The 25,385-nt window shown below is 42.7% G+C and overlaps 1 protein-coding gene across 10 annotated transcripts in view; it reads left to right on the top strand.

The window, feature by feature from the left end:
* TENM4 (teneurin transmembrane protein 4) overlaps window positions 1–25,015 on the top strand; it is a 1,217,405-nt gene extending 1,192,390 nt beyond the window's left edge. For all 10 annotated transcript variants that reach the window (XM_075851385.1, XM_075851380.1, XM_075851378.1 and 7 more), the window contains 8 exons: window positions 2,479–2,633; window positions 6,830–7,707; window positions 9,778–9,950; window positions 10,381–10,616; window positions 11,094–11,390; window positions 11,771–13,385; window positions 15,468–15,610; window positions 20,721–25,015. In XM_075851385.1, the coding sequence (XP_075707500.1) occupies window positions 2,479–2,633; window positions 6,830–7,707; window positions 9,778–9,950; window positions 10,381–10,616; window positions 11,094–11,390; window positions 11,771–13,385; window positions 15,468–15,610; window positions 20,721–21,479 (4,256 nt within the window). In that variant the 3' untranslated portion in view covers window positions 21,480–25,015. The remainder of the gene's footprint in view (window positions 1–2,478; window positions 2,634–6,829; window positions 7,708–9,777; window positions 9,951–10,380; window positions 10,617–11,093; window positions 11,391–11,770; window positions 13,386–15,467; window positions 15,611–20,720) is intronic.
* Window positions 25,016–25,385: the final 370 nt, after the last annotated feature.

Genomic DNA, 25,385 nt, shown 5'->3' with positions numbered 1-25,385 from the left:
ACCACACGGTAAAAGCACCGGCAGCCTCAGGGGGAGGAGCAAGAAGAACCCTAACTAGGATTGGCTGAGAGGCTCAGCCAACCAGTATTAGGGTTAGCAGCGTCGCTACCCCGGATCAATAACTGGTCCGAAGATAGCGATGCTGCTTGCTAGGTGCGGCGCGCCCTATCTGCTGGTCTTGGTCACCCAGTGAGCGTCCCTGTCCGACGGTTACTCGGTGACGAAGGCCACCAGACAGAGCATTATCTAAGAAGTCCATGACATAGTCAAGGGGTTCTAAAAATCCTTGTGACAATATTGGCGGCAAATCTGGCTCCAAGATCCAACAAACTGAACTGTATAAGATGTGTAAGATTCGGACAAGCGTGTCGGTTTTGCGTCCGCAAAAAAACGGACCGTATTTAACGCATGTCCATGTTGGTGCACATTTTTTCATTTTATTTTTTTTTCTCTCGATTTCTTAAGCAACTGTTGTGTGAAACATGTTGGATGACATCCATGTGCTGTCTGTGATTTTCACACGCCCGTAGAGTTCAATGGGTGAAGTGGTCCGCAAAATGGACCAGAATAGGACATGCCTAACGGAAACACGCTGCATGAAAAATCACTGACGTCTGAATAGCCCTATTGCATAGGTCCGTGTGCTGTCCGTTTTTATAATGGACAGCATGTGGACGTATATAATGTTCGTCTGAATAAGGCCTAAGTTGTTGAGGACCATCCTTGGTTTCCTCGGCAGTAGAGTAGCTATAGCGGGTGCAGAAGTTGCACTCACGTCTAGACTCTTTGACCTGAGGTGGGCTAATGACCCCCTTACCACAGCAACTAATGGTTGTGGGAAAACATTGGGGTCCAGGAACTTTTTACGCTTCCGTTCCTTGGCTATAAAGCCTTTTGATCTTCTTCCGATTTGTGCTTCCTAGAGATGAATTATTTGCACGGAGAGAGTGTTTTTTTGTTTTTTTTCCCCCACATTGATCTGTATATTCGTAATGTATCTTATGTGCTGCTTGGAACGTGAAGAAATTATTTATCAAGTGATAGCTGGAAATGAAGAAAAAAACACCCACCCCATGGGGCTTCTTCCGAGCACACTGCTAAAATGTGTTGTTGGAATATTGGAGGTTTGCGGTGGGCCTGACAACATGTAGTCCCCCATCTCTTCACACCGTCGTCTTGGTGTTTAATTAGAATCACAGCGGTGCATGCCGGGAGGGTTAATCACTAGTACTTGGAAGTCAGATCTTCGTAAGTGGATCGTACGCTCGGCATTGATCAGAGCTTCGTACAAGTTATCTCCATTCATTGAGGTCTGAATGGGACATGTTTGATGTTACCAAGTCCGTCTTCAGTGTGTGGAAGTGCACGACTTCAAGTAAGAGAAATAATACAAGACATAATTAGTATCAAGACCAAGTAACACTTGAGGTATCAAAGGGAGTAGTTGTCCTATTCTTTGTATCATCATTAGAAGTTCTTACAAGCAGCTGTAGACCAAGAGTGGGACCTTAGACCAAGAGTGGGACCTTAGACCAAGAGTGGGACCTTAGACCAAGAGTGGGACCTTAGACCAAGAGTGGGACCTTAGACCAAGAGTGGGACCGTAGACCAAGAGTGGGACCTTAGACCAAGAGTGGTACCTGGTTGTAGTCTTATTAACTTTTGGGCAAATCTAATTGTATATTATTCAAGTCAACGGAAACTATGTTCAACCACCTTTGTCAGACCATCACGTATTTCCATTGTGGGACTTGATAATAGTTGATGGGCTATGGCTTCTGCCGTGAAGCAGAAGACCTCATCTAACCTTCACGTATTATGACTTATGGTATAGGGTGGTCCATTCAATTCAAGTCATGTCCTTTCCCTATAGAAGATGATAGAAATGTTGGATCACAATTCCATCTGATGGCCATTGAATGTGTGGATGTTGGCATCAATTTAGTTGTTGATGCATTGAATTGTCAACCTCGTGAGACTCCTTGCCATTCAGTGCATTAGAACTCAAGCCTCTTCCAAATACTAGCAGACGGCAGAAGATGTGGTCTAGCTCTTGGATCTTCATCTAGACCTAGTCCACTTCAAGTGACTTGTAATGCCCAGCACTAAACTGTTTTGTAAAGGTTGTGTAACCTCCCGTGTCTTGCTAAACACAAAGATCCCATGTTCAACTTGAGATGCCTTAAAGTCTAGAGGCCTCCACATCTGCTACATTCGACATACCAGCTTATGCCAATCGAGACATTTTCTTTGAAGGCATTCCAATGGTAAGGGCTGGTTCTCATCCGTTCCTGTGATGTCCCTACACCCAGCAGAAATGGTCCTTTAGCGCAAGTCTTACACACTTGGGGTTCTGTAGACCAGTGGTCAATTTCTCTATATATTTGTGACAAAACACAACGCGTTCCGCACTAGAACCCAATTGTATTTTCAGACTGTAGAGTAAGACTCAAACTTAATGTTGATCTCCTTTTCCAGGCATTACCGTGGACAAATACGGCCTCATCTACTTTGTCGATGGCACCATGATACGACGCATCGACCAAAACGGCATCATCTCCACCCTGCTTGGCTCCAACGACTTGACCTCGGCCAGACCCCTGAGCTGCGACTCCATTATGGATATTTCACAGGTACCAGTATCTCCTTCCATAGAGGTTATTGGGTAATATTACACGGCACGGTCACAAGCTGAATCCGATTATCTGGCATCATCTATGTAATGGTCTCTCGCCCAAAATTGGCAGCAGCGGGAATGTAAGAGGATTTTGGTTGTATCAGGTTGCAAATTAGTTACAGTTGGAGACATGCTGTGCTTTAAAGAGCTGAGGATGGAAACATGTTGGCGTTTGTTTTCCCTCATTATAATACAGATAAATCTGGCCTGTGAAGGATGTAGTTCATGGAAAGCTGTTTAATCTTCTGCACAAAGTCAGCTTTTTGTTCTTACGATCCAGCGGTCGGTTGCATGGTGCGTACTCGAAACCTTCTTATGATCCAGCGGTCGGTTGCATGGTGCGTACTCGAAACCTTCTTATGATCCAGCGGTCGGTTGCATGGTGCGTACTCGAAACCTTCTTATGATCCAGCGGTCAGTTGCATGGTGCGTACTCGAAAACTTCTTATGATCCAGCGGTCGGTTGCATGGTGCGTACTCGAAACCTTCTTATGATCCAGCGGTCAGTTGCATGGTGCGTACTCGAAAACTTCTTATGATCCAGCGGTCGGTTGCATGGTGCGTACTCTAAACCTTCTTACGATCCAGCGGTCGGTTGCATGGTGCGTACTCGAAAACTTCTTATGATCCAGCGGTCGGTTGCATGGTGCGTACTCGAAACCTTCTTACGATCCAGCGGTCGGTTGCATGGTGCGTACTCGAAACCTTCTTATGATCCATCGGTCAGTTGCATGGTGCGTACTCGAAACCTTCTTACGATCCAGCGGTCGGTTGCATGGTGCGTACTCGAAACCTTCTTACGATCCAGCGGTCGGTTGCATGGTGCGTACTCGAAAACTTCTTATGATCCAGCGGTCGGTTGCATGGTGTGTACTCTAAACCTTCTTACGATCCAGCGGTCGGTTGCATGGTGCGTACTCGAAAACGCGTCTGAGTGCATTGTCTGATTTATGTTTGAATAGAGGAAGGGAGGAGTGGAACAGTACGTGGTCTTATAATATATAACTTTTATTACTTTAATTAAAATAAACATATAATGATAAAAGTTCCAATTAGTGCAACTGGGTATATGTGAGTGACCCCTAAACTCACACTCCCCTATGGGCCAAAAAAGACAACGTAACGTGTATGTCACTAAAACCTGTGAACCGTAGCCTCTCGTGGTTTTTTACTTCGCAGTGGAGCAAAATTCAGCGCTCAACTGCTTCTCTCTCCTGACACTTCTGGAGGTTTACCCTTCCGGCATCCTACACCGGACGGGTCTCTCCTGCATCGCAACCCCACTGCATCCAACTACCTTGTCCGGAGTGGTTCCGGTCAGGCATGACATAGCAAGATCCTTTCGCTTCTGCCGGCTTGCAGCTCCGGACGGCACCCCCCGCACTGCCGCTCTGCTGACCTTGGTGGAGCGCCGCTGCCGGTGATCGCATTGTCCGGACTCCATTCACACAGTGCTGCCTACCAGGCGAATATTAGCACGGTACTCGCGTGCTTTTTCTAGTTCATACTTTGGTTCACAGGTTTTAGTGACATACACGTTACGTTGTCTTTTTGGCCCATAGGGGAGTGTGAGTTTAGGGGTCACTCACACATACCCAGTTGCACTAATTGGAACTTTTATCATTATTTGTTTATTTTAATTAAAGTAATAAAAGTTATATAATATAAGACCACGTACTTTTCTACACCCCCCTACCTCTATTCAAGCATACTTACCTAGGTGGTGTACACCAATGCGGTCTATCTCTCACAAAGTTATTGTGTGATTGGTGGCCCCTCTCTCATTCCTTCACATTGTCTGATTTTATAAATAGTCCCTTCTAAAGATTTATTAAGTCTAATACTAACCTTGTCATTCGGAAATTACCAGACTTTGACAAATTAAAAAAAATCTTTCGTTTTCCATGTTTTACTCCAATCACTTCCAGAGCTGCATTAAAAATCCTGCTGGCTCCCACTCTCTCATGCTGCAGGTCTACACAGTGTCTGTAAAGGACAGGTTCTCTGATATGTGGGATGTTTATATCATGCACCGTACAGTAGTGTATAAAAAAAATGTAGTCGGGATCAAAATTCTCCATGCAGCTCTACAGGTGACTAGAGTCCATACAGTATAAGTAAAGCAACGGCACTCTCTACAACTGTTTTTTTTTTTTTCACCACCTACAGTTTATTGGCCAGTTTCTGGAACTGCGCCTCAGTAATATGCACTGTTTTTTTTTTTTTTGGTCCTGAATTCAAATCAGACCTTCTACTCCAGTCACATCCAAAGCTGTATTCAAAATTCATATGAATCCCTCCTTTCTCCAAACATGCTAATAGGTTAAATTGCTTTCAATGAAATTGTCCCGATTGTGTTTGTGAGATGTAGAATTTGCATTATGAACCCCATTGTGGACAGGGATGATGGGAGTGGATATAAACTATACGTAACAGAAAATAAAATGTACAAATACACAGTAATAGCCGATGCTCCTCCAAGCAGGATATCCTCCTCATCACTTATGACATGTAAGATTCTGCTCTCAGATCTTCTCCGACACTTGGGGCTACAAAGGTTATGAAATATTTAGCCCGGCTGTGATGACAAGAAATGCGGTTTAAAAATTGAAAAATCCCATGGCTGCTGAGAGCGTGCGGCTGCGGTGTGAGTGCTGCTCTGAAGATTATGGGAGCATGCATTATTAAAGAGGAAAGCGCACACTGTAATGTTCTAATACAAGAGGGGGTAAAGTGGGCCCGCGGCCAGGGGAGTGGATGATTCAGGGCTCGGCCAGGAGTTTAGACACGATGCAGAGGGAAGAGCTATATAGCCAGTACTGCCTCGGGCATCATATTCAGTGTATGGCATAGGACACTTCTGGGTCACGTGGCGATATTATACTGTGCCCTTCTCACTAGTGGTCCCTGAATTACTAAGTTTACAGGTGTCTGTGCCCATTTTGGAGCATCTTTAACATGTAGCTCCACTTTTGAGCATAATTTTACATTTGATAACTATATCATGCCTTTTACTCAAGTCACATCCAAAGCAGCATTCAAAATTCTAATGGTTTCTTAGGTTGCAGGACCTCAAATGTTAGTGCAAGCCTAGCTAAATCTGTGTCCACCTAGAAAAGTTGGTGCATTATGGGATGTGTAGTGGTATACCCGAGCCATTGTACAGTAGGTTAATTTAGTAGAAGTACATTTTTTGCAATGTTTTCACCCAATATGCTTTGCATTATAGGATTTGAACTGAGCTGATAGGTGTGGGTCTGTCAGCACAGCACGATGGATTTTATGTGCTAGGCAGCAGAATTTTGAATGCAGCTTTGGTAGTGAATGGAGTGTGAGATATGATGTAACTCGAGAGCAGTGCTAGATAAGTAGAGGAAAGGATTTTCAAAGTTTCTCAAGTTTAAGTGGACTTTCTAGAACTACAAGCAATACAAATGGAATGGCAGACATACAAATGCTCAATAGGGGGAAGGAGATAAGCAGCTGCCAGATGCCACTTATCTGTTGTGGATTTTATTCCAACCAAACTCTGGTTTCTAGCATGTTTATACCTTGATACCTGCAATGGGAGGCATAGGGGAGCGTAGTGGTCATTTTTGTTCTCATACACATTAACTTGTTGACGGATCTCACAGAAATCTCCAAAATATGCCAAAAATATCTATTGTGTCCAGTGGAGCTGGACTAATCCCAGGGGCCTATGCCTAGGTATTATCGAGGGGCTACTAAATTTTTGGGTAGTTAATGTCTATAGAAGTTCTTATTACTGGACCACAAAAAAAACTCCCCGTTGTCTTCTAGACTGGTCTAAACAGCTCCTATGGTCTACGGTGTTCTGTCCATCCCTGGTTGGTCCCACCAGCCATCAATCATAGTGGTTAATCCGTTTCGATTAAACAACGTAAAAGTTAGACCGCTCTTTATTCGAAACATCTTGAGTTACTTGATGCAAATTTCTGAGATGTGTGTAGTCTAATGTTATGTCCTCTTCACCATCTTCAGTGTTGTGGTCCAGACTAACTTCTCTGAACGTCTACAAAAAAAGCTTTGAAGACCAAGTTGCGACCTTCTGTGGTTGCCACATCTCTAAAAACTTGTGGTCCTCATTGTGAGACTGAATCTAACTTATTGTGTCTTGGATTTTTCTTCTAGGTTCGACTTGAATGGCCAACAGACTTGGCGGTAAACCCAATGGATAACTCGCTCTACGTCCTTGACAACAATGTGGTGTTGCAAATCTCTGAGAATCACCAAGTGCGTATCGTAGCGGGCAGACCGATGCATTGCCAGGTTCCTGGGATAGACCACTTTCTTCTCAGCAAGGTAGCCGTTCATGCCACGCTAGAGGCTGCCACTGCCTTGGCCGTATCACATAACGGAATTTTATACATTGCCGAAACGGACGACAAGAAGATCAACAGGATCAGGCAGGTCACCACCAATGGTGAGATCTCCTTGGTGGCTGGAGCGCCAAGCGGTTGTGATTGCAAGAATGATGCCAGCTGTGAATGCTTCTCTGGAGATGATGGCTATGCAAAAGATGCAAAGTTGAACTCCCCGTCGTCTCTAGCGGTGTGTGCCGATGGGGACCTGTATGTGGCCGACCTTGGAAACATCAGGATTCGGTTTATCCGTACCAATAAACCATTCCTCAACAGTCAGAACATGTACGAGGTATCTTCTCCCATTGACCAGGAATTGTACCTATTCGACACAACTGGCCGACACCTCTACTCTCAAAGCCTTACGACTGGAGATTATCTCTACAACTTCACCTACACTGCCGACGGAGATCTTACCCTCATCACTGATAACAATGGGAATACACTCAACGTGAGACGGGATTCCACCGGAATGCCACTCTGGTTGGTGGTACCTGATGGACAAGTCTTCTGGTTGACCATCGGCACTAACAGTGCTCTTAAGAGTGTGTCGGAACAGGGTAATGAGCTGGCCATGATGACCTACCATGGAAATTCAGGTCTTCTAGCCACCAAGAGCAATGAGAACGGCTGGACAACATTCTACGAGTGAGTATGTTCGGGGGTCTAGTTCCACCCAAGATTCCGAAAAGTCTTTTGAGTTGTCCTCTTCTACAGACTTCTATTCTGGCTTTTTTTTAGTTGTATACTTTTTGTTTCATCTATATACCAGTTTTCTCAGACTCTTGAATGAAAAATCTGGGAGGTATCTATTCGGAATCGTGAGGGCACATGGACCTGATGGCCATTAGGTGATCCGAACAAGGAGGAAAGAGGTGACCACCCATGTGTGCGTGGCTCTCTCTTTTGAAATGTCTCGGCTGCCCTAATAACTCTCATAGAGGCCCATGAACCGTTACCTCTTCCATATGGGACTGTGAAAGAGGGTCAGCTAGGGTCTAGTCCCAGCGGTGTAGATGGGGTGGCCTTCAACCGAAATTGTTGCCCGAGGCAATTGTTGCCTCTTACCAATTTTAATTCAGCCCTGTATCTGAGTGACTATCACTGGGTGCCATAATGGCGGCCATAATAGTTGTCTCCCGGCTTTCCCAGAAACCCATAATAACTTGACAGAAGAGGACGACTCAAGGACTTGTGTTGACTGGGAATGTTTTTGATTTTAGGTAATTTTTTTAAACTAAAGCCGTTCATGTTAAATGCCTTCCAACCATTTTATAGGAAATCTGTTTCACACTACACCATGAATCCTCACCGTGAAGGATTATCGTACTTCTGTTGTGGGAGAAAAAACTCAGAGCGTGGCAACATAAATTATTGAGCGTCTCGGAGAGAAACCGCGTTTACAGATGTAATTCTGCCAATATTAAATTTTTCCATTTGAAGCGATTTCCAGTATGATGACAATTGACGGGTCACATTGAAAGCCAGAAATTAGATATGGGGGGGGGGGGATATTTAGGGGTTGTTATGCTAACAGTCATCTACAGCTCACATGAAGAATAAGAAAAATAGATTCCCTGTGTGTTTAAGATCAGGAAAACAACTTAGGAAGAAGCTGAGAAACAGAGATAAGCGTTTCCCAGGTGTCCTACACTGTTAGAAGATACTGGGCTGTTGAAACAGGTCCTGAAAGGGGTAGAAGTCTGTAGGTGAACACCCCTGCGCTCTATCTCCTACTGTACTGCCTTTGTGTCAGTATTTACTGTAGTTCTGGCATTCTATTCGCGAATCAGAATTATTAGAATGAGCAGCATAATTGGAGGGAAGGAGCCGCACAACAAACATTACAAATGGATGCTGATTGGTTGCCACGGACATCATCGCTATTTTGGCTATTTTATTTCATTTTACTTTTTTCTGTTTTCATTTTATTTTTTACTTTTTTATTTTGTATTGTTTCATTATTTTTTTTATTTTATTTAAGAATTTACCAATTACTAGCAATATCACACAATTGGACTCCCTTCACTATTATTTTTCTTATCTCACAGATACACATTCTCGCCAATTTATCACATATCAGCCATAAAATGGCGCCCTCTAGTGGTCATTGTATTATAAGCCAAATACCAAATACAAACTTCTGAAGCAGTAAATTTTCCATGTGGGAGTCTTCACTAGACTAGTGCCCCCGCCTCAGTGGCTAAAGTAAAACCTTTGCCTATTAGCCACATCTTCCAACCCGCTTATTGCATTTTTGTTGGCTATATTGTAGATTTCACTCCCAGACTACCATAGATGAACCACTGCATTGATTTCAGTGTGAACTTTAAGAGGAGGAGCCAGAGAGCGGGAGGAGGAGAGAGCAGGGACTATGCATTTCTATGAAGCCCGGGTGACTCTGTGACTAAATAATAACTCCATAACTGCTAAAAATGGCTGCTGTAACTTAGATACTTACTGGACCTGGATAACTGGCTGACATAGGGAGACCAAGAGTAATCATTCTGCTTTCCATAGGCCCTGAATGGGCTATAAGACTAGATCACTATGCAGAATTTTCACCCCTGTCTGCTTCGCCCCTATCGGTTTTACTCTTCTGCCTGTGTGTCAGTCTTTACTGTAATTCTGACATACTATTCATGAACTAGGATTTTTTTCTTTTCCTTACAATTGTAAGTTTTTTTTAATTTCAACAGTCGTGTTTATCATTTTCAGATATGACGGTTTCGGTCGCTTGACCAATGTCACATTCCCCACGGGGCAGGTCAGCAGCTTCCGCAGCGACACAGACAGCTCGGTCCACGTCCAGGTGGAGACGTCAAATAAAGAGGATGTTACCATAACTACCAACCTGTCAGCATCTGGCGCTTTCTACACACTGCTGCAAGGTAAGTTATTCCTAGACATGACCAGAACAGTTTAAACAGATGTAGCAGAGCTGAGTTTGTCATTTAATGCTTTCATTTGCTTATTCAGATAATTCTAAATTAAGATAATTCAGTCGATTAACCTGCAGTCCTATTTACAACTGCATACAATGCATTTTAAGGTTGAATTGCTCAAGATGACCCACTCGGCGCTGCCGGGCCTGACCCACTCGGCGCTGCCGGGCCTGACCCACTCGGCGCTGCCGGGCCTGACCCACTCGGCGCTGCCGGGCCTGACCCACTCGGCGCTGCCGGGCCTGACCCACTCGGCGCTGCCGGGCCTGACCCACTCGGCGCTGCCGGGCCTGACCAACTTGGCACTGTCATTTGATGAAACATAACCAATATGAAAACAAGACTAAATAACCAAAACTCTTTGCTTTTTTTGCAGACCAAGTGAGGAACAGTTACTACATTGGGGCAGATGGGTCCCTAAGGCTCATTCTAGCCAATGGCATGGAGGTCGCCCTTCAAACAGAACCTCACCTTCTCGCCGGTACGGTGAATCCCACCGTGGGCAAACGGAATGTCACCCTTCCAATAGACAATGGCCTCAATCTAGTAGAGTGGAGACAGCGCAAGGAACAGGCACGGGGGCAGGTCACTGTTTTTGGACGCCGTCTGAGGGTAATTATATTTTTTCTCATCTCTTCTACTGTGGGATTATCGATAGATCCAACCTTTTACTGACGGAATTAATTAGTTAACTTTTTTGAACAATCCTAGAAATGGCAGCACGACTGTGGAAGTAGATTTAAAGGGCTAATTTAAAACAAATTGAAAAATGCTCCCATAGGTTCCTTATCGGAGCAGTCATCTGTGTGACACTAAATAGTACTGGTGCCGAGATACGCCTAATCTCCTAGGAACCAAGAAGGTCCCCAACCGATACAACCGTTCTCTATTGGTCAAAAATGATCATCGTGTTATCCTAGATCCTGCAGTTGTAATGGGTAACATCGGCCAATGTATATATAAAAAAGTGCCCTAGATTTCCCCATAATTATTACCCAAAGGATGCCAATAAAAAAAAATGCAGTACCACTAATGACCACTAGGTTGCCTCCAATAATAATAACTACAAAAAATGTAATATTCCTATAGGTACACAATAGAAACCTGCTGTCTTTGGATTTCGATCGCGTAACCAGGACCGAGAAGATCAATGATGACCACCGGAAGTTCACCCTGAGGATCTTGTACGATCATGCTGGTAGGCCTAGCCTCTGGTCTCCATCCAATGGCCTAAATGGAGTAAATGTAACCTACTCTCCCGGAGGTCACGTGGCAGGAATTCAGAGAGGAACCATGTCTGAGAGAATGGAGTATGACCAAGCTGGAAGACTTTTATCCAGGACCTTTGCTGATGGGAAGTCATGGACCTATACCTACCTAGAGAAGGTTTGTGACGTTTAGTATTTTGCTGGTGAATGTGGTGTAACCTTCATATCGTTTTTCAAGAGTGATTTTCACTGGGATGGGATTGTCCATCGACAATCAAAAATGTAATTTCAAAAATGTTCTTTTTTTATAAAAATCTATTTAGAAAAAAATCTATTTAAAAAAAATTAATTTCAGCTGTTTATTTTGATAGAAATAATTTAAAATGTATTTTAAAAAATTCTTTCAATAAAGGAATTTTCAAAAAATTGTATTTAAAAAATTGGATTTTAGAAATTGTATTGTATTCAACTTAATTGAATTGATTGACAAATAGGGAAATAGTTATATTAAAACCATGACTAATTACAATCAGTGCCCATTTTCTTTATCTTTTTCAGTCCATGGTGTTGCTACTTCATAGCCAGAGACAGTACATCTTTGAATTCGACAAAAACAACCGCCTGTCTTCTGTAACCATGCCCAATGTGGCTCGACAAACATTGGAGACCGTCCGCTCCATAGGATATTATCGGAATATTTACCGACCCCCAGAGGGCAATGCCTCAGTTATCCAGGACTTCTCGGAGGAAGGGCAACTGTTGCAAACTTTATACATGGGCACAGGAAGACGGATAATCTACAAATACGGCAAACTGTCGAAACTTGCTGAGATCTTGTATGACACTACCAAGATAGCTTTCACTTACGATGAAACGGCTGGCATGTTGAAGACCGTCAACTTGCAAAACGATGGATTTACATGCACGATCCGTTACCGGCAGATAGGACCTCTAATTGACCGGCAAATTTTCCGTTTTACGGAGGAAGGAATGGTGAATGCCAGATTTGATTATAATTATGACAACAGTTTCCGGGTCACCAGTATGCAGGCTGTTATTAACGAGACACCACTGCCTATTGACTTGTACAGGTATGATGACGTATCCGGCAAAACCGAGCAATTCGGCAAATTTGGAGTTATTTATTATAATATTAACCAGATCATCACCACGGCTGTTATGACTCATACAAAGCAATTTGACACCTACGGGCGAGTACGGGAGTTGCAGTATGAGATATTCAGATCCATGATGTTTTGGATGATGATACAATATGACAACATGGGTCGAGTAGTAAAGAAGGAGCTGAAGGTTGGACCCTATGCAAACTCTACGAGGTACACCTATGAATATGACAACGATGGACAGTTACAGACAGTATTTGTCAATGACAAGCAACAATGGAGATACAATTATGACCTGAATGGAAATTTGCATTTGTTGAATCCTGGAAACAGTATCCGCCTCATGCCGTTGAGATATGATCTGAGGGATCGGATAACCAGACTTGGAGACGTTCAGTATCGGTTGGATGAAGATGGCTTCCTCAAGCAGAGAGGGCTTGATGTCTTTGAGTACAACTCCGCTGGTCTTCTTGTCAAAGCCTATAATAAAGTCAGTGGTTGGAGTGTGAAGTATAGATATGATGGTCTTGGAAGGAGAATATCTCGAAAGACCAACAACGGTCAACATTTACAGTTCTTCTATGCCGACCTTGCCAACCCCACTAGGATCACACATTTCTACAACCATTCGAGTTCTGAGATAGCCTCTCTATATTATGACCTACAAGGCCATCTGTTTGCCATGGAATTAAGCAGTGGGGACGAGTTTTACATTGCTTGTGACAACATCGGAACACCCATGGCTGTCTTCACTGGTTCTGGACTTATGATCAAACAAATTCTTTACACAGCCTACGGTGAAATCTACCTGGACTCAAATCCTAATTTTCAACTTATTATAGGCTACCATGGTGGACTCTTTGACCCTATCACTAAGCTCATCCACATGGGTCGTCGGGATTACGATGTACTAGCCGGTCGATGGACCAGTCCTGACCATGACATTTGGAAGCAGCTTAGCACCACCGACATAATGCCCTTCAACCTGTACATGTTTAAAAACAACAACCCGGTGAGCAGATCCCAGGATACAAAATGCTACATGACAGGTAAGACCAATTGAACCGGTTGACCTTAATACAGTGTCTCCTTTTATAGTATCGTGGTGGATTTAGATCTCAAAGATGTAACTCTTCTCAGATGGGGTCCTGGCAGATTTAAATGACTACTTTTATGCTTCGATCTCCCACCGCTTGCCTCATTTATTGAAGGTCTTAGTCCAGCTGCTTAGAATTAGCACTGTATATAAGCTTTTCTTGAGCTTACTCATCGGGAGATCTTTATTGTCAATCCAGGTGGTTTAATGGTCTATAATTGCTTGAAAAGTTTTTGATGGTCTATAATTGCCATCATTTTCCACCTTTTTCATGAAAGGTGCTGGATTAAAAAGAAAGATTTAGCTTTGCTTGGACAAAGGTCTAATTGATATGTTCCTCAATATCTCGAGATGTTCTTATGTTGACCATGACATGTCTAAAGTAACAAATGTGTCTCTGCAATGTCTTGGAGAGGTTGATGGACCACTGCTGGTTAACCAAATTCTCTTTTCAAGAACCAAGACTCAGTGCATGACTGTTCTAAAAAGTTATAAGGAACTTCTGTCCCACTGAGAAGGAGATGGACACCATGCATAAGTCCTTAAATACTATATCGAGACCTAAACAAAAAATGTTGGCCACTTTTGCAGCTTAACCTCCAAAGAAGTCCCTGGTCCAAAATTCATCTCCCATTGATATAATAGATATATTTAATGCAGTATTCCTAAGCCAAGTACTCTCTACTCAAATAAATTACATCAGTGTATGATCGCACAATGTGCCCACTTTCTGGACACCACCGCTAACCCCCAGAGACGTGTTGTGTACCCCCTGTGTTAATATGTATATTATAAATCAGAAGTTTTTGGTCTCCACATTTTGGGATGTTTTTGTTTTATGGTGGGGGATCCCGAAATTCTTATTGTTTACCCCCAAAATCGATGGTTCCTAACTGATTGCATTGCATTTCTAACAAAGTTGTCCTAACTCGAAAGTGGCGCCGGAGACTGATCCTACATTTTGTATTTTACAATATTCGGGGACTTTCACCAAACTTTAGCAATGAGTCTTTAATTTTTGTATTTTTGAGTGGTCAAAGTAGATTTCCAACATCTAGAAATCCTTACTGAAGCTTGTGATATAAAAAAAATAAGTGCCCTCGATTTCCCCATAATTATTACCTAAAGGATGCCAATAAAAATGAAAATAAAAAATGCAGTACTGCTAATGACCACTAGGTCATTCAAAATCTAACTATTATTGTCCAGTGTAATTCTATAATACAAATATTTCCGTACAAATATGAATGAATATTTACAATATATTTGGTATACTAAATATGGATGCGGAATTTGCCACGTAAATTTCTTCCGGAATCCTTCCTTCAAAGATCTTGAAACTGCGTTGAGCAGCTCTATGACCCGGGTGTGCTGCTCTTCTATGGCGGGCATTGTATACAGCATCAATAAATAGTAACTTCTACAACTTGCAGGTTGGCAGTTAATTAAACATGGCATTTGATAATGACATCGCCCTTTTTTTGGCGTTCATAAAGGTGGCGTATGATTAATTGAGTCTTTGTTCCGTAATGGGTGAAGAAAAAGAATGTGGGCCGTAGTTGAGATTAACCATCCATGTACATTGCAGATGCTGCCGCTATGGGCTCAAACATCTGTTTCATTATGGTCTACACTGCAATATCATCCAAATAATAGTAGAGAGTGGAGTTAAAGGACACGTCCACATTTTTACGAGATTTCGCCGTTTTTAATCTGCCTAAAATTTGGACAAATTTAGCAAATGCTTTGCTTTATTTATCTTGTACCGTTTTCTAGTTATATCATGTTTTCCTCTTCACTCACATTCAAAGTGAAAGTAAAAATTCTGTTAGTGACTACCTGGAATGTTTCCACAGTTTGTCATGTGACCTAACAGCTTAGCTGCAACTGTGTAACTGCCATCTGAGCTCCCACAATGCACTGCTCTCTAATAACAGGAAGAATTCCCAATATAGCCTTGGATAAAAATGGTGTATAGGGCCTGATGTCACTTTAAGGAACTCATCTTTGTCTCCTTCTCTGCTCCTTGTTCCAGATGTTAACAGCTGGCTGCTCACATTCGGCTTTCAGCTCCACAACGTGATCCCCGGCTACCCCCGGCCGGACATTGATGCCATGGAGCCGTCTTATGAATTGGTCAACACTCAGATGAAGACCCAGGAATGGGATAACAGCAAGGTAATGGGTCACACCAGAGTAGAGCTGTTTCTATGAAGGCTTTTGTAGGTCAACGTTTCACTGCTCATCTGTGACTTCCTCAGCTCATACAAGGGGCCGGAAGGTTTTTCACAGAATTTCTACCATTATGTTCAATTTAATTACCTTAGGGGTTTTCCCACTTTATAGAAATCCCACCTATTGGAAGAACACAGGTCACCTGACCGCCATCGTGTCCGTTGGAACAGGTGCCAACTGTTTCGGTAAATCCATTGCTTAGCAGCCGCCTCACTTCACCTATTCTCCCGGTAGACCCCCCCCCCCCCCACACCCACACACCTATCAGACATTTATGTCATATCCCATGGCAGCACCTCACTGCTACCGGCTGGTTCATCGCCTGTACAGAACCTATTGTGTTGTGGTGCATTGTGGAAGACGTACTATTTATATCAGGATACCTTGTAACAAACCCTCAGCTGGACTTGGTCAGGAAATGTGAGCAAGCTCTGAATATAAACATGAAACTGACAGCAAGCAGAGGTGAGATTAAAACAAAAATTATATTAGAAAGTTTTTAGAGTTTTTCCGTTATAAGATGATTAACCCTTTAATGACCAGCCTATTTTAAAGTGTAGCTAAAAGTTCGACAAACTTCTGATGTGTCATAGTGACATGTCAGAAGTTTGGATTGGTGGGGGTCCGAGCACTGAGACCCCCACCAATCTCTAGAACGAAGCAGCTGAAGTGTTCGTGTGAGCGCTCGGCCGCTTCGTGTCTGTTCGGCTTTTTCCGGAAATAAATGTATCGGTGTACAGACTCAATAGAAAGTCTGTGAGCCCGGACTCCGATACATCGGCTTTCCGGAAAAAGCCGAACAGATACGAAGCGGCTGAGCGCTCACACGAGAACTACAGCTGCTTCGTTCTAGCGATTGGTGGGGGTCTCAGTGCTCGGACCCCCACCAATACAAACTTCTGACACGTCGTCACTATGAGATGTCAGATGTTTGTCGAACATGTAGCTACACATTAAACCTTAATGACCAAGGCATTTTTTACGTTTTTCCATCATCGCATTCCAAGAGCTATAACTTTCTTTTATTTTTGCGTCGACATAGCTGTATAAGGTCTTGTCCCGCAAAAAACAAGGTGTACTTTTTAATAGCACCATTTTGGGGGACATATTATTTATTGATTAGCTTTTATTAACGTTGTTTGGGGGGGTAATAGAAAAAAAACTGAAATTTCACCACACTCTTTGCGTCCTAAATCTACGCCATTTACAGTGTGGTATAAAACTTTATTCAGCGGGTTGTTACGATTGCAACGATACCAAATTTGTATAGTTTGTGTATGTTTTACTACTTTTACACAGTAAAAACGCTTTTTTTCAAAGTTATTGATTCTTGCCTCTCCATATTTGAAGAGTCATAACTTTTTTATTGTTCCGCCAATGCGGTTGTATGAGGCTTTATTTTTGCGGGACGACTTGTAGTTTTTATTGGTACCAATTTGGAGTAGATGCGATTTTTTTGATCACTTTTTATCACATATTTTTCACAGGATTCACAGAAAACAGCAATTTTTCCATTGTTTTTTAATTTAATTTTTTACGGCGTTGACCGTTGCAGTGTATTACTGCCTGTCCGTTTAAAACGGACAGGCATCTGCTAGGACATGCCTCTGGCATGATCTAGCAGGCATTCACTACAGGCAGACCTGGGGGCCTTTATTAGGCCCCCGGCTGCCATCGGAGAAACAGACACTCGGCGATCTTATCGCCGGGTGTCGGTGGGGGAGAGAGGGAGCTCCCTCCCACTCTCCAATACCACTCAGATGCGGCGCACGCTACTGAGTGCCGCATTTGAGGGGTTAAACGGGTGAGATCGATACTAATCTCAATCTCACACGTTCGAGCAGGGACGCCCCCTGCTTTCAGCGACCTCTGGCAGCTGAGAGCAGGGAGATTTGACAGCTCCCTGCTTTGTTCATTTATTCTGATACAGTGACGTAAAAAGGCTATTGCATCGGAATAAAGCCCGTTAGTGACCGACGTGAAAAGGGCTAAAGGGAATTTCCACCTTTTTAATATTGTCATTTTTATGTTCAAAATGTTTAACAATATAACTTTATAGCAGTCGGACATCTATATTACTGATACAGAGCTCCAAATCTTCTGCATAAAGTTAAGTGGTAGAATTCTGGTTGCTTTCAGTCACCACTAGGGGGAGCTTACTGCATACTATGTTATTATTGAGTTCAATGTATAAACAGTATACAGTAAACTCCTAAGCTCCCCCTAGTGGTGGCTACAGACAGACAGAATTTTATCTATGAACTCTATGGCAATGCAGGGGACTTGGAGGTCTGTATCAGAAAAGTAGATCTCCAACCACTATGAAGATAGATATATATATCTACATCTACCCAGAATTCTGGACCTATATAGATTAAATAACACAAAATGGTGTTTAAGGCTGGACATTCACTTGCAGCCCTATTTACACAAAACTGGACATCCCCTCTAATTATTCTGGCCATCAGAATTTTTCATAAATTTTTCATAAACCTACAGTACATCAAGTTGATCAGATTCCTTGACGGAAAACGTTAATTTTTGGATATTGGGACCAGGTAGGAACTTACAAGAAGACAAGTTTCAAAAAGTTTTGTGGTGAAGGGTCACAAATTTCCAAAAAAGCAGAATGATGCGAGTCGCTGGGATGGAGTTGCTCCCTCTGCCCCGCCTGTCCCTCTGTTCGTTCCGTCTCTTCTGCCTCCATGGTCTCCGAGGTCCCCAGTTAACAGACTTTCTCTGTGAGATTTCACACCACGCGCCTGTATCGACACTTAATGGATTTTACACTTTCAAGTGGTTACGGCTAAATGACTTTTTAATTTGTGCTGCAATCAATTATGGATGTCCAAAGGCGTCCATTAGTCAAAGCGAGCGGCAGCTAACAATACCGCCAGTGTGTACTTTTCAAAGGCACAGTCAAGCTCGCAATTCTTTTAAAATGCAAAGATATGAGCGCAGGGAGGGGGGGGGGGGAGTTCTTAAAGAATGTATATGAATGATTGATGCTTGGTGTGGATCCGTGGATCCATTTTTAAAGGAAAACTAACACCAGGGCTGGTTCCCATGAGATCAGGGCAACTGTAGTGCCCCATCAAAGCAAGCTAGCGGGCACAATTATTCCAATATAAAAGCCTCCGGAAGATCTAGTTTGGCGTTTGGTATAGGCGGTTGTGGAGTGCGGCACATTTCCCACCTATTTTTTATTTATTTATTTTACAAGAAGAGCGGTATTCATCTTTGCCAGGTCTTGGAAACGCACCGCTCCACAACTGTGTGTTACCCGGTTTACCCGCCCCTGGAATGTCTCGGAGACTCCCAGAAGAAAGGAAAAATCTTTCAGACGTGTAGGAAGAATAGGCTCATTCCTTGCATTACCGGTGATTGGCGGTTTAGTGATGAAGGAAAGGACCAGCGTTTTTCAGGAATAAATATAGGGGGCACTGGGGTTGGCACTGTTTTGGGGGGCACTGGGGTTGGCACTGTTTTGGGGGGCACTGGGGTTGGCACTGTTTTGGGGGGCACTGGGGCTGGCACTGTTTTGGGGGCACTGGGGCTGGCACTGTTTTGGGGGCACTGGGGCTGGCACTGTTTTGGGGGCATGGGGCTGGCACTGTTTTGGGGGCACGGGGCTGGCACTGTTTTGGGGGCACTGGGGCTGGCACTGTTTTTGGGGCACGGGGCTGGCACTGTTTTGGGGGCACGGGGCTTGTACTGTGGCAATGGTGACTGTGTCTCTTTAAATCAATGACCATTTATTCTTTTAGAAAAAAAAAAACTAAAATAATTTTGCCAAAGATGGGGAGAAGCTCGGCGGCGTTGTAGCTGATAACTCCACATACTCTCTGACCTTTTCATGCAGGAAAAGCTTTTATCAAGCCGCTGAGTCATTTTCAGAAGCTCTTCAATAACTTGACGCTCAGCTTGATGTTTTTGTAACTAGAAAGACTGCAGATCAATCATCCTAAACTTCTAGTTAAAGTAGATGAGAAACAGAAATTCTAGAGGGATTGGAAGACCCCCATCAGACAGCCCACCTACAGAGATGAGTTGTGAAGCCCAAAAGGAGTCTAGAGGTTAAACGTGTTGTCACTTTTTAGTTACTTTGTTGTAAGCTTAATGTTCTTTTTTCCCCTGTTTGCTGTACATGTGAATGCAGTCTATTATTCCCTATTATCAGCCATTTCTGGTTTTGGAGAAACTGGCTATAGTGTTCTTCAATGGGATAGGAAATCCCAAAAATCCCTTGCCAGCATAATCCCTATGATCGAACTTGGCCACAGTGTTTGTCAGTCTCCTGGATTTTCCTGAAACAAATCTTCTTGATCTTTCATTTTCAGCTGGAACATTGTTTAAGGGGTGGGACTTTGCTGAGGGGTGTGGCTTAGCACATCTGGTTTTCTATTGCAGACACAGCAGTGGGAAAGGGCTTCTACTGCAGCCAGTTGCCTTACAGCCAGAAACAGATCTGATCTGATTTTTGTGTGAAAGGGTCGTAAAAAAAAATGTCTCCTGGGATGTGTTTCTTTAGGGTTTGCCCCCGAAAAACCGCTGATCTACAAACTACACTTTACCTTAAAAAATTCTGTCTTGAAGGGTCATTTCATCTGAGATTTTGGGATATATGTATTACAATATGCAATCGTTCATGCTTAAATTAATTCAGAGAAATTAGCAGTAGACTAGGAATTTCCAATTTCTGCAAAACTGATGTCAAAAGTCCGAGCACTGAAACCCCTAACCATCAAAAGAGTGAAAGGGCTGCCCCACTCGGCTCCCATCAGCCTCTCTTGGTTTCACACTTTTAAGGTGTCGCTTGAGTAAGGTCATAAAAGGCCAATGAATGCTGAAGGGGCACGTGCCACAGTCCTTTCATTTTGGCGTTTAGTGAAGGGTACTGTTCCAGGGCCCCTACTGATAACTTTTGACGTGTAAAAGGAGAGAATTTTCTTACTTTAGGTAAATAATGAGGGTTCCCCTCCCCCCAATTATTTATATATAAAATTCCTAAAAAGATTTCTAAAAAGTAATTTTTTCCCCCCTTCTCTTGCAGTCAATCCTGGGCGTGCAATGTGAGGTTCAGAAGCAGCTGCGAGCATTCGTTACTCTGGAAAGGTTTGAACCGGTCTACCGCTCCCCCATTGCCGGCTGTCGTCCAGCGAAGAGCACCAAGAAATTTGCCACCATTGGCTCCATTTTTGGAAAAGGGGTGAAGTTTGCAATGAAAGATGGCCGTGTCACCACCGACATCATTAGTGTTGCCAATGAGGATGGGCGACGCATTGCCGCTATTTTGAACAACGCTCAGTATTTGGAGAACTTGCATTTCACCATTGACGGTGTTGACACTCATTACTTTATCAAGCAAGGACCCCCAGAAAATGACTTGTCTATTTTAGGGCTCAGTGGTGGCAGGAGAACCTTGGAGAATGGGGTCAATGTAACCGTATCTCAGATCAACACCGTTCTGGGTACAAGGACTAGACGATACACGGACATCCAGCTACAATATGGCACCCTGTGCCTCAATACTCGTTATGGGACCACCCTGGACGAGGAAAAGGTTCGTGTCCTGGACCTGGCCAGACAAAATGCAGTGTCTCAGGCATGGCACAAAGAGCAGCAGAGACTTCGTGATGGTGAGGAGGGTCTCCGAGCATGGACAGAAGGAGAAAAACAACAATTACTAGGCACAGGTCGGGTTCAGGGCTACGATGGGTATTATGTTATTTCCGTGGAGCAATACCCGGAACTCTCAGACAGCGCGAACAACATCCATTTTATGAGACAGAGTGAAATGGGCAGAAGGTGACATAGACGGTCATTGTGTTGACTTCTTGCCAAAGACAGCTACCGTGGTGGCCGCATACCCGAACTGTGTTGTAATCGAGCCTTTTTGTAAAAAAATAAATAAATACAATAAAAACAAAAATAATAGACCTGGGAAAAAAAAAAGAAGCGGTCTTGCGGTTGAACTTTAAAAAAATATATTGCAACTTTTTAATTTTTTTTTTTTTTTAACCGATAAAGTTGGCCTTCACACATTTTGAAATAAACAGAAGGTGTGATCACAGTGAATTTTTGGTTTTTTTTTCCCTTGTGAGGAATTCGAGTGAACAGGTACTTGGTTTAGATTGCAAAAAAAACAAAAATCATAAAAAAATGGATGCTTGTATCATCCTCATCATCGCAACTCTAACCGGAGCAGGGATCCACATGCCTTTTTGAAGAAGAGGACGAAGTAAACAAAAATATCTATTCAGCTCTAACTTTTTGAGAACTGAAATTTGCCTTGATTTTAACCAAAACTGTTCATATCATTTACTTTGTGTCATGATACAGTATGCGGGAGAATGGATTCATGGATTCTCAGTCCCCAATGTGTTGCTTGTGTTACATTTCAAAAACAGTTGATAGTATTTCCCCTCCTCCCCCCGAAAAAAAAAAAAAAAGTTTGGATGAGACTTGAGATGGTGTATTTTTTTCCCAAAATGGGCCATGGGACCCAACTATGTATAATTTTTGTGCCTCTAGAGGACAGCAGGACATTCTCCACCTTCACGGGACACAAAGTGTTTTTGGGGCTCCCGGTGTACGTGTAGCTATGGGACCATAATCTTGACATGACCAACGGTTTTAATGGAAGGCGTCTTTTTGATATTTTGATATTTTTTTTTTATCTTTTTGCGGTTTATGTTATGTTAATATGTGCACAGCAGAGGCAGACATTTTTTTTTTGAACCGGCGACATCGACCGGAGCCCCTCCGTAAAGTAACAGTCGGCAAATATGGCTGCCAGCACTTCTGGGAAGGCGTTCTCTGCTACTCCTTCTTCTTAAAGGAACATCATCTCATCCATCAATCGTTGAATGTGTTATGTACATTTCATTTCAGAACCATCCAGACTGTTCTTCCCTGCTGTTCAGCTACAATTTTCATGGACCTTGGCCAAGCGAAATGCAATTCTATTGGCGGGGCGTGATTATTTTTTTAATTTATATGTATGTTTTTTTTTTAAATTTTTATTATTTAATGGACAGCTGTTATGTTGGGAATGGATATGTCGAGGTTACAGGTTGATTCAGACTACTTTCTAACTCAACAGCCGCTAAATACACAAGTGGCGCTCATGAATATAGTACGTATTGTCTGCAATTGGTGCTCCATGATGTCCCCTGTACCAAACATCAGCATTCAAGAGTCATGCGTTGGGAAGTAAAAAAATAAAAATTGATCTCTAGCTTTTTTTTGGTCATGGAACAATTGGGGACTACCAAGAAAATCAAAGATTAAAGGGGTTGTCCAGGATTAGGAAAAAAATCTTTCAAAAACAGCGCCACACCTGTCCACAGGTTGTGTCTGGAATTGCAGCTCAGCACCATTCACTTCAATGGGTCTGCAATACCAAACACCTCCTATGGACAGGTGTGGCAGTGTTGTTGTAAGAAAGCAGCCATGTTTTTCTAATTCTGTACAACCCATTTAGATTGTCAATATTTTTGAAACCTCTTCCTGCATCTTTTACCCCTTGGCTTCCACTATTTTGGGTTATGAACTTTTTTTTTTACTAAAAATGGAATTGGATCCAAACTTGAGGAAGAAGAAAAATCTTCCCTGTGGGAAATGTCTTCTCTGTGCTGAGATCTACCTCTATTTTTAGTACCATAAATATAAAATATGCTTAAAGGGGTTGTCCAGAATTTTAAAAACTTGGCTGTGTTTATCGATAAAGCCACACCCGTCCATGGGTTGTATTTGGTATTGCAGCTTGCCCCTATTGGAGTAAATGGGTCTGAGATGCAATAACAAACACAACCTGTAGACTGGTGTGGCGCTGTTTTTAGAAGAAAACAGCTATGTTTTTCTAATCCTTGACAACCCCTCCAAATAGGCTTTAAAAGACCCTAAAGAGCAATTCTACCTGTTTGGATTAATATTCTTGCCCATAGGGGGTATTATTACAGTAGTGAGTGCTGGTGCAAAACATCCAACTTTGTCGGATCCACGTTCTTGCCCATACAGGACTATTATAGTAATTAGCGGAGATGGTCAGGACATCGGTAAATGGGCTACAGTGACATCCAAATTTGCTCTGAACAATTATCCCTTTCCTTCCCCTGCTTGTCTTGGCAGCTCATAGAAAAACACATTATCCAGCAGGTGGCGACCCTGAGCACCTGAGAAACTCCGCCTTTGCTAAAGACCATATGATATTTGTGCTTTATCCTAGGGCATGAAGGGAGTGAATTTCTGCAAAGAATCAAATAATTTTAGCCCAAAAACTTTTTGCAAATGTTTTTTTTTTAAATGTTTTCCATTCCATTCATGTTAATACCAAAAGCTTTAGGAATTGCCCTTTAAAAGGGTTTACCGCTTGAGCAATCCCTTCTAGTTAGACGGGTCCCCTGACCATAAGCAGATTACAAAGTGTCCCCCTACTGAGATCCCTAGCGATCATCGGTGATCTGTGGGGAAACCTGGTAGTAAGTGTTTAATTTCTCTGCAGCACCACCACAGGGGAAATTAAGTATTACACAGTGCTTATTTATATCAATAGGTTGTCTGAGTAATACAGGACAGGACAGGTCCTCCGGAGAGAGACGCTCCTTGTAACTGCTCTCCGCTCTGGCCAAGAGATGAGGATCCTGAACAATAGACCCCCCCCCCCTCTATTAACCCAGAATTCACTAATAGGGTGTATGCAAATGGGTTTTCTATACTGCACAACCCCCTTAGGTCCTGGTGGTCGGCACTTTGACGGCAGCTCCATTACTAAACATAGTGAAGTATACGTTGCACTGTTCTCAAACCACAGGTCACTAATTCAGCCAAGGGGTGGAAAATAATTTGTCCCATAATAATATATTAATCTAGCCCTGAGGGTCAGTGATTGCAATTGACCCCCTTCCACCCCCATGTTTCGCTAAACAGTATCAATAATCGACCACGGAATTTTTTTTTTACCGCTTTAATCGGTCACTTCCCTCACTTTACTGCTAGAATGACTGAATTAAAGTCATGGGGTTTCTTCAAGGCCGGGAGCATTGGGCACACGCTTATCCTCTGATTTATTGAGGTTGATGGTAGATAAGAAACGTTTGATGTGGCCACCAAATTAGCAGCTGGATTTAGTTACAAACGAGTCTGAGCTTCCTGTGAAACATCTCCATGGGATGGTGACTGTGTAGATAGAAGTGTTTACCGGTTATCCCTTTACTGGTTATTCTGTGTCTTGTTAAAAAAAAAAAAAAGAAAAAAGAAAAAACTTAGAGATGTTATTTTGTAACAAAAAAGTGAAAAAATACAATAAAAATATTATAGTGATGAGAGAATAAAGGTAATTTAATAAAAAGGCAGAATCTTTTAATATTTTTTTTATTTTTGACAAATATTTTGAAAACGTTGAAATGTTTTTGAAAGTAGGTAAATGTGAAAAAGCCACTGTGCAAATTGAATAATTCATATCTTCCTGTTCTCATTGCACAGCCTGTAAAACTGTTCTGGATTGAGTAATCTACTGTCCTGTGATTTATAATTGAATTCTCATGATGCTTAGCCAATGACTGAACAGTCCATCTTTGAACACAGTTATACAGGGTACATATATACAATTAATCCATTCCAGAAGTTGTCACTGTGTACATACATTACTTATTCTGTACTGATCCTGAGTTATATCCTGTATTATACTCCAGAGCTGCACTCACTATTCTGCTGG

Source organism: Rhinoderma darwinii, chromosome 2 (genome assembly GCF_050947455.1).
Source record: "Rhinoderma darwinii isolate aRhiDar2 chromosome 2, aRhiDar2.hap1, whole genome shotgun sequence".
NCBI classification, from domain to species: Eukaryota; Metazoa; Chordata; class Amphibia; order Anura; family Rhinodermatidae; genus Rhinoderma; species Rhinoderma darwinii.
This window is presented reverse-complemented; position numbering and strand designations above follow the sequence as displayed.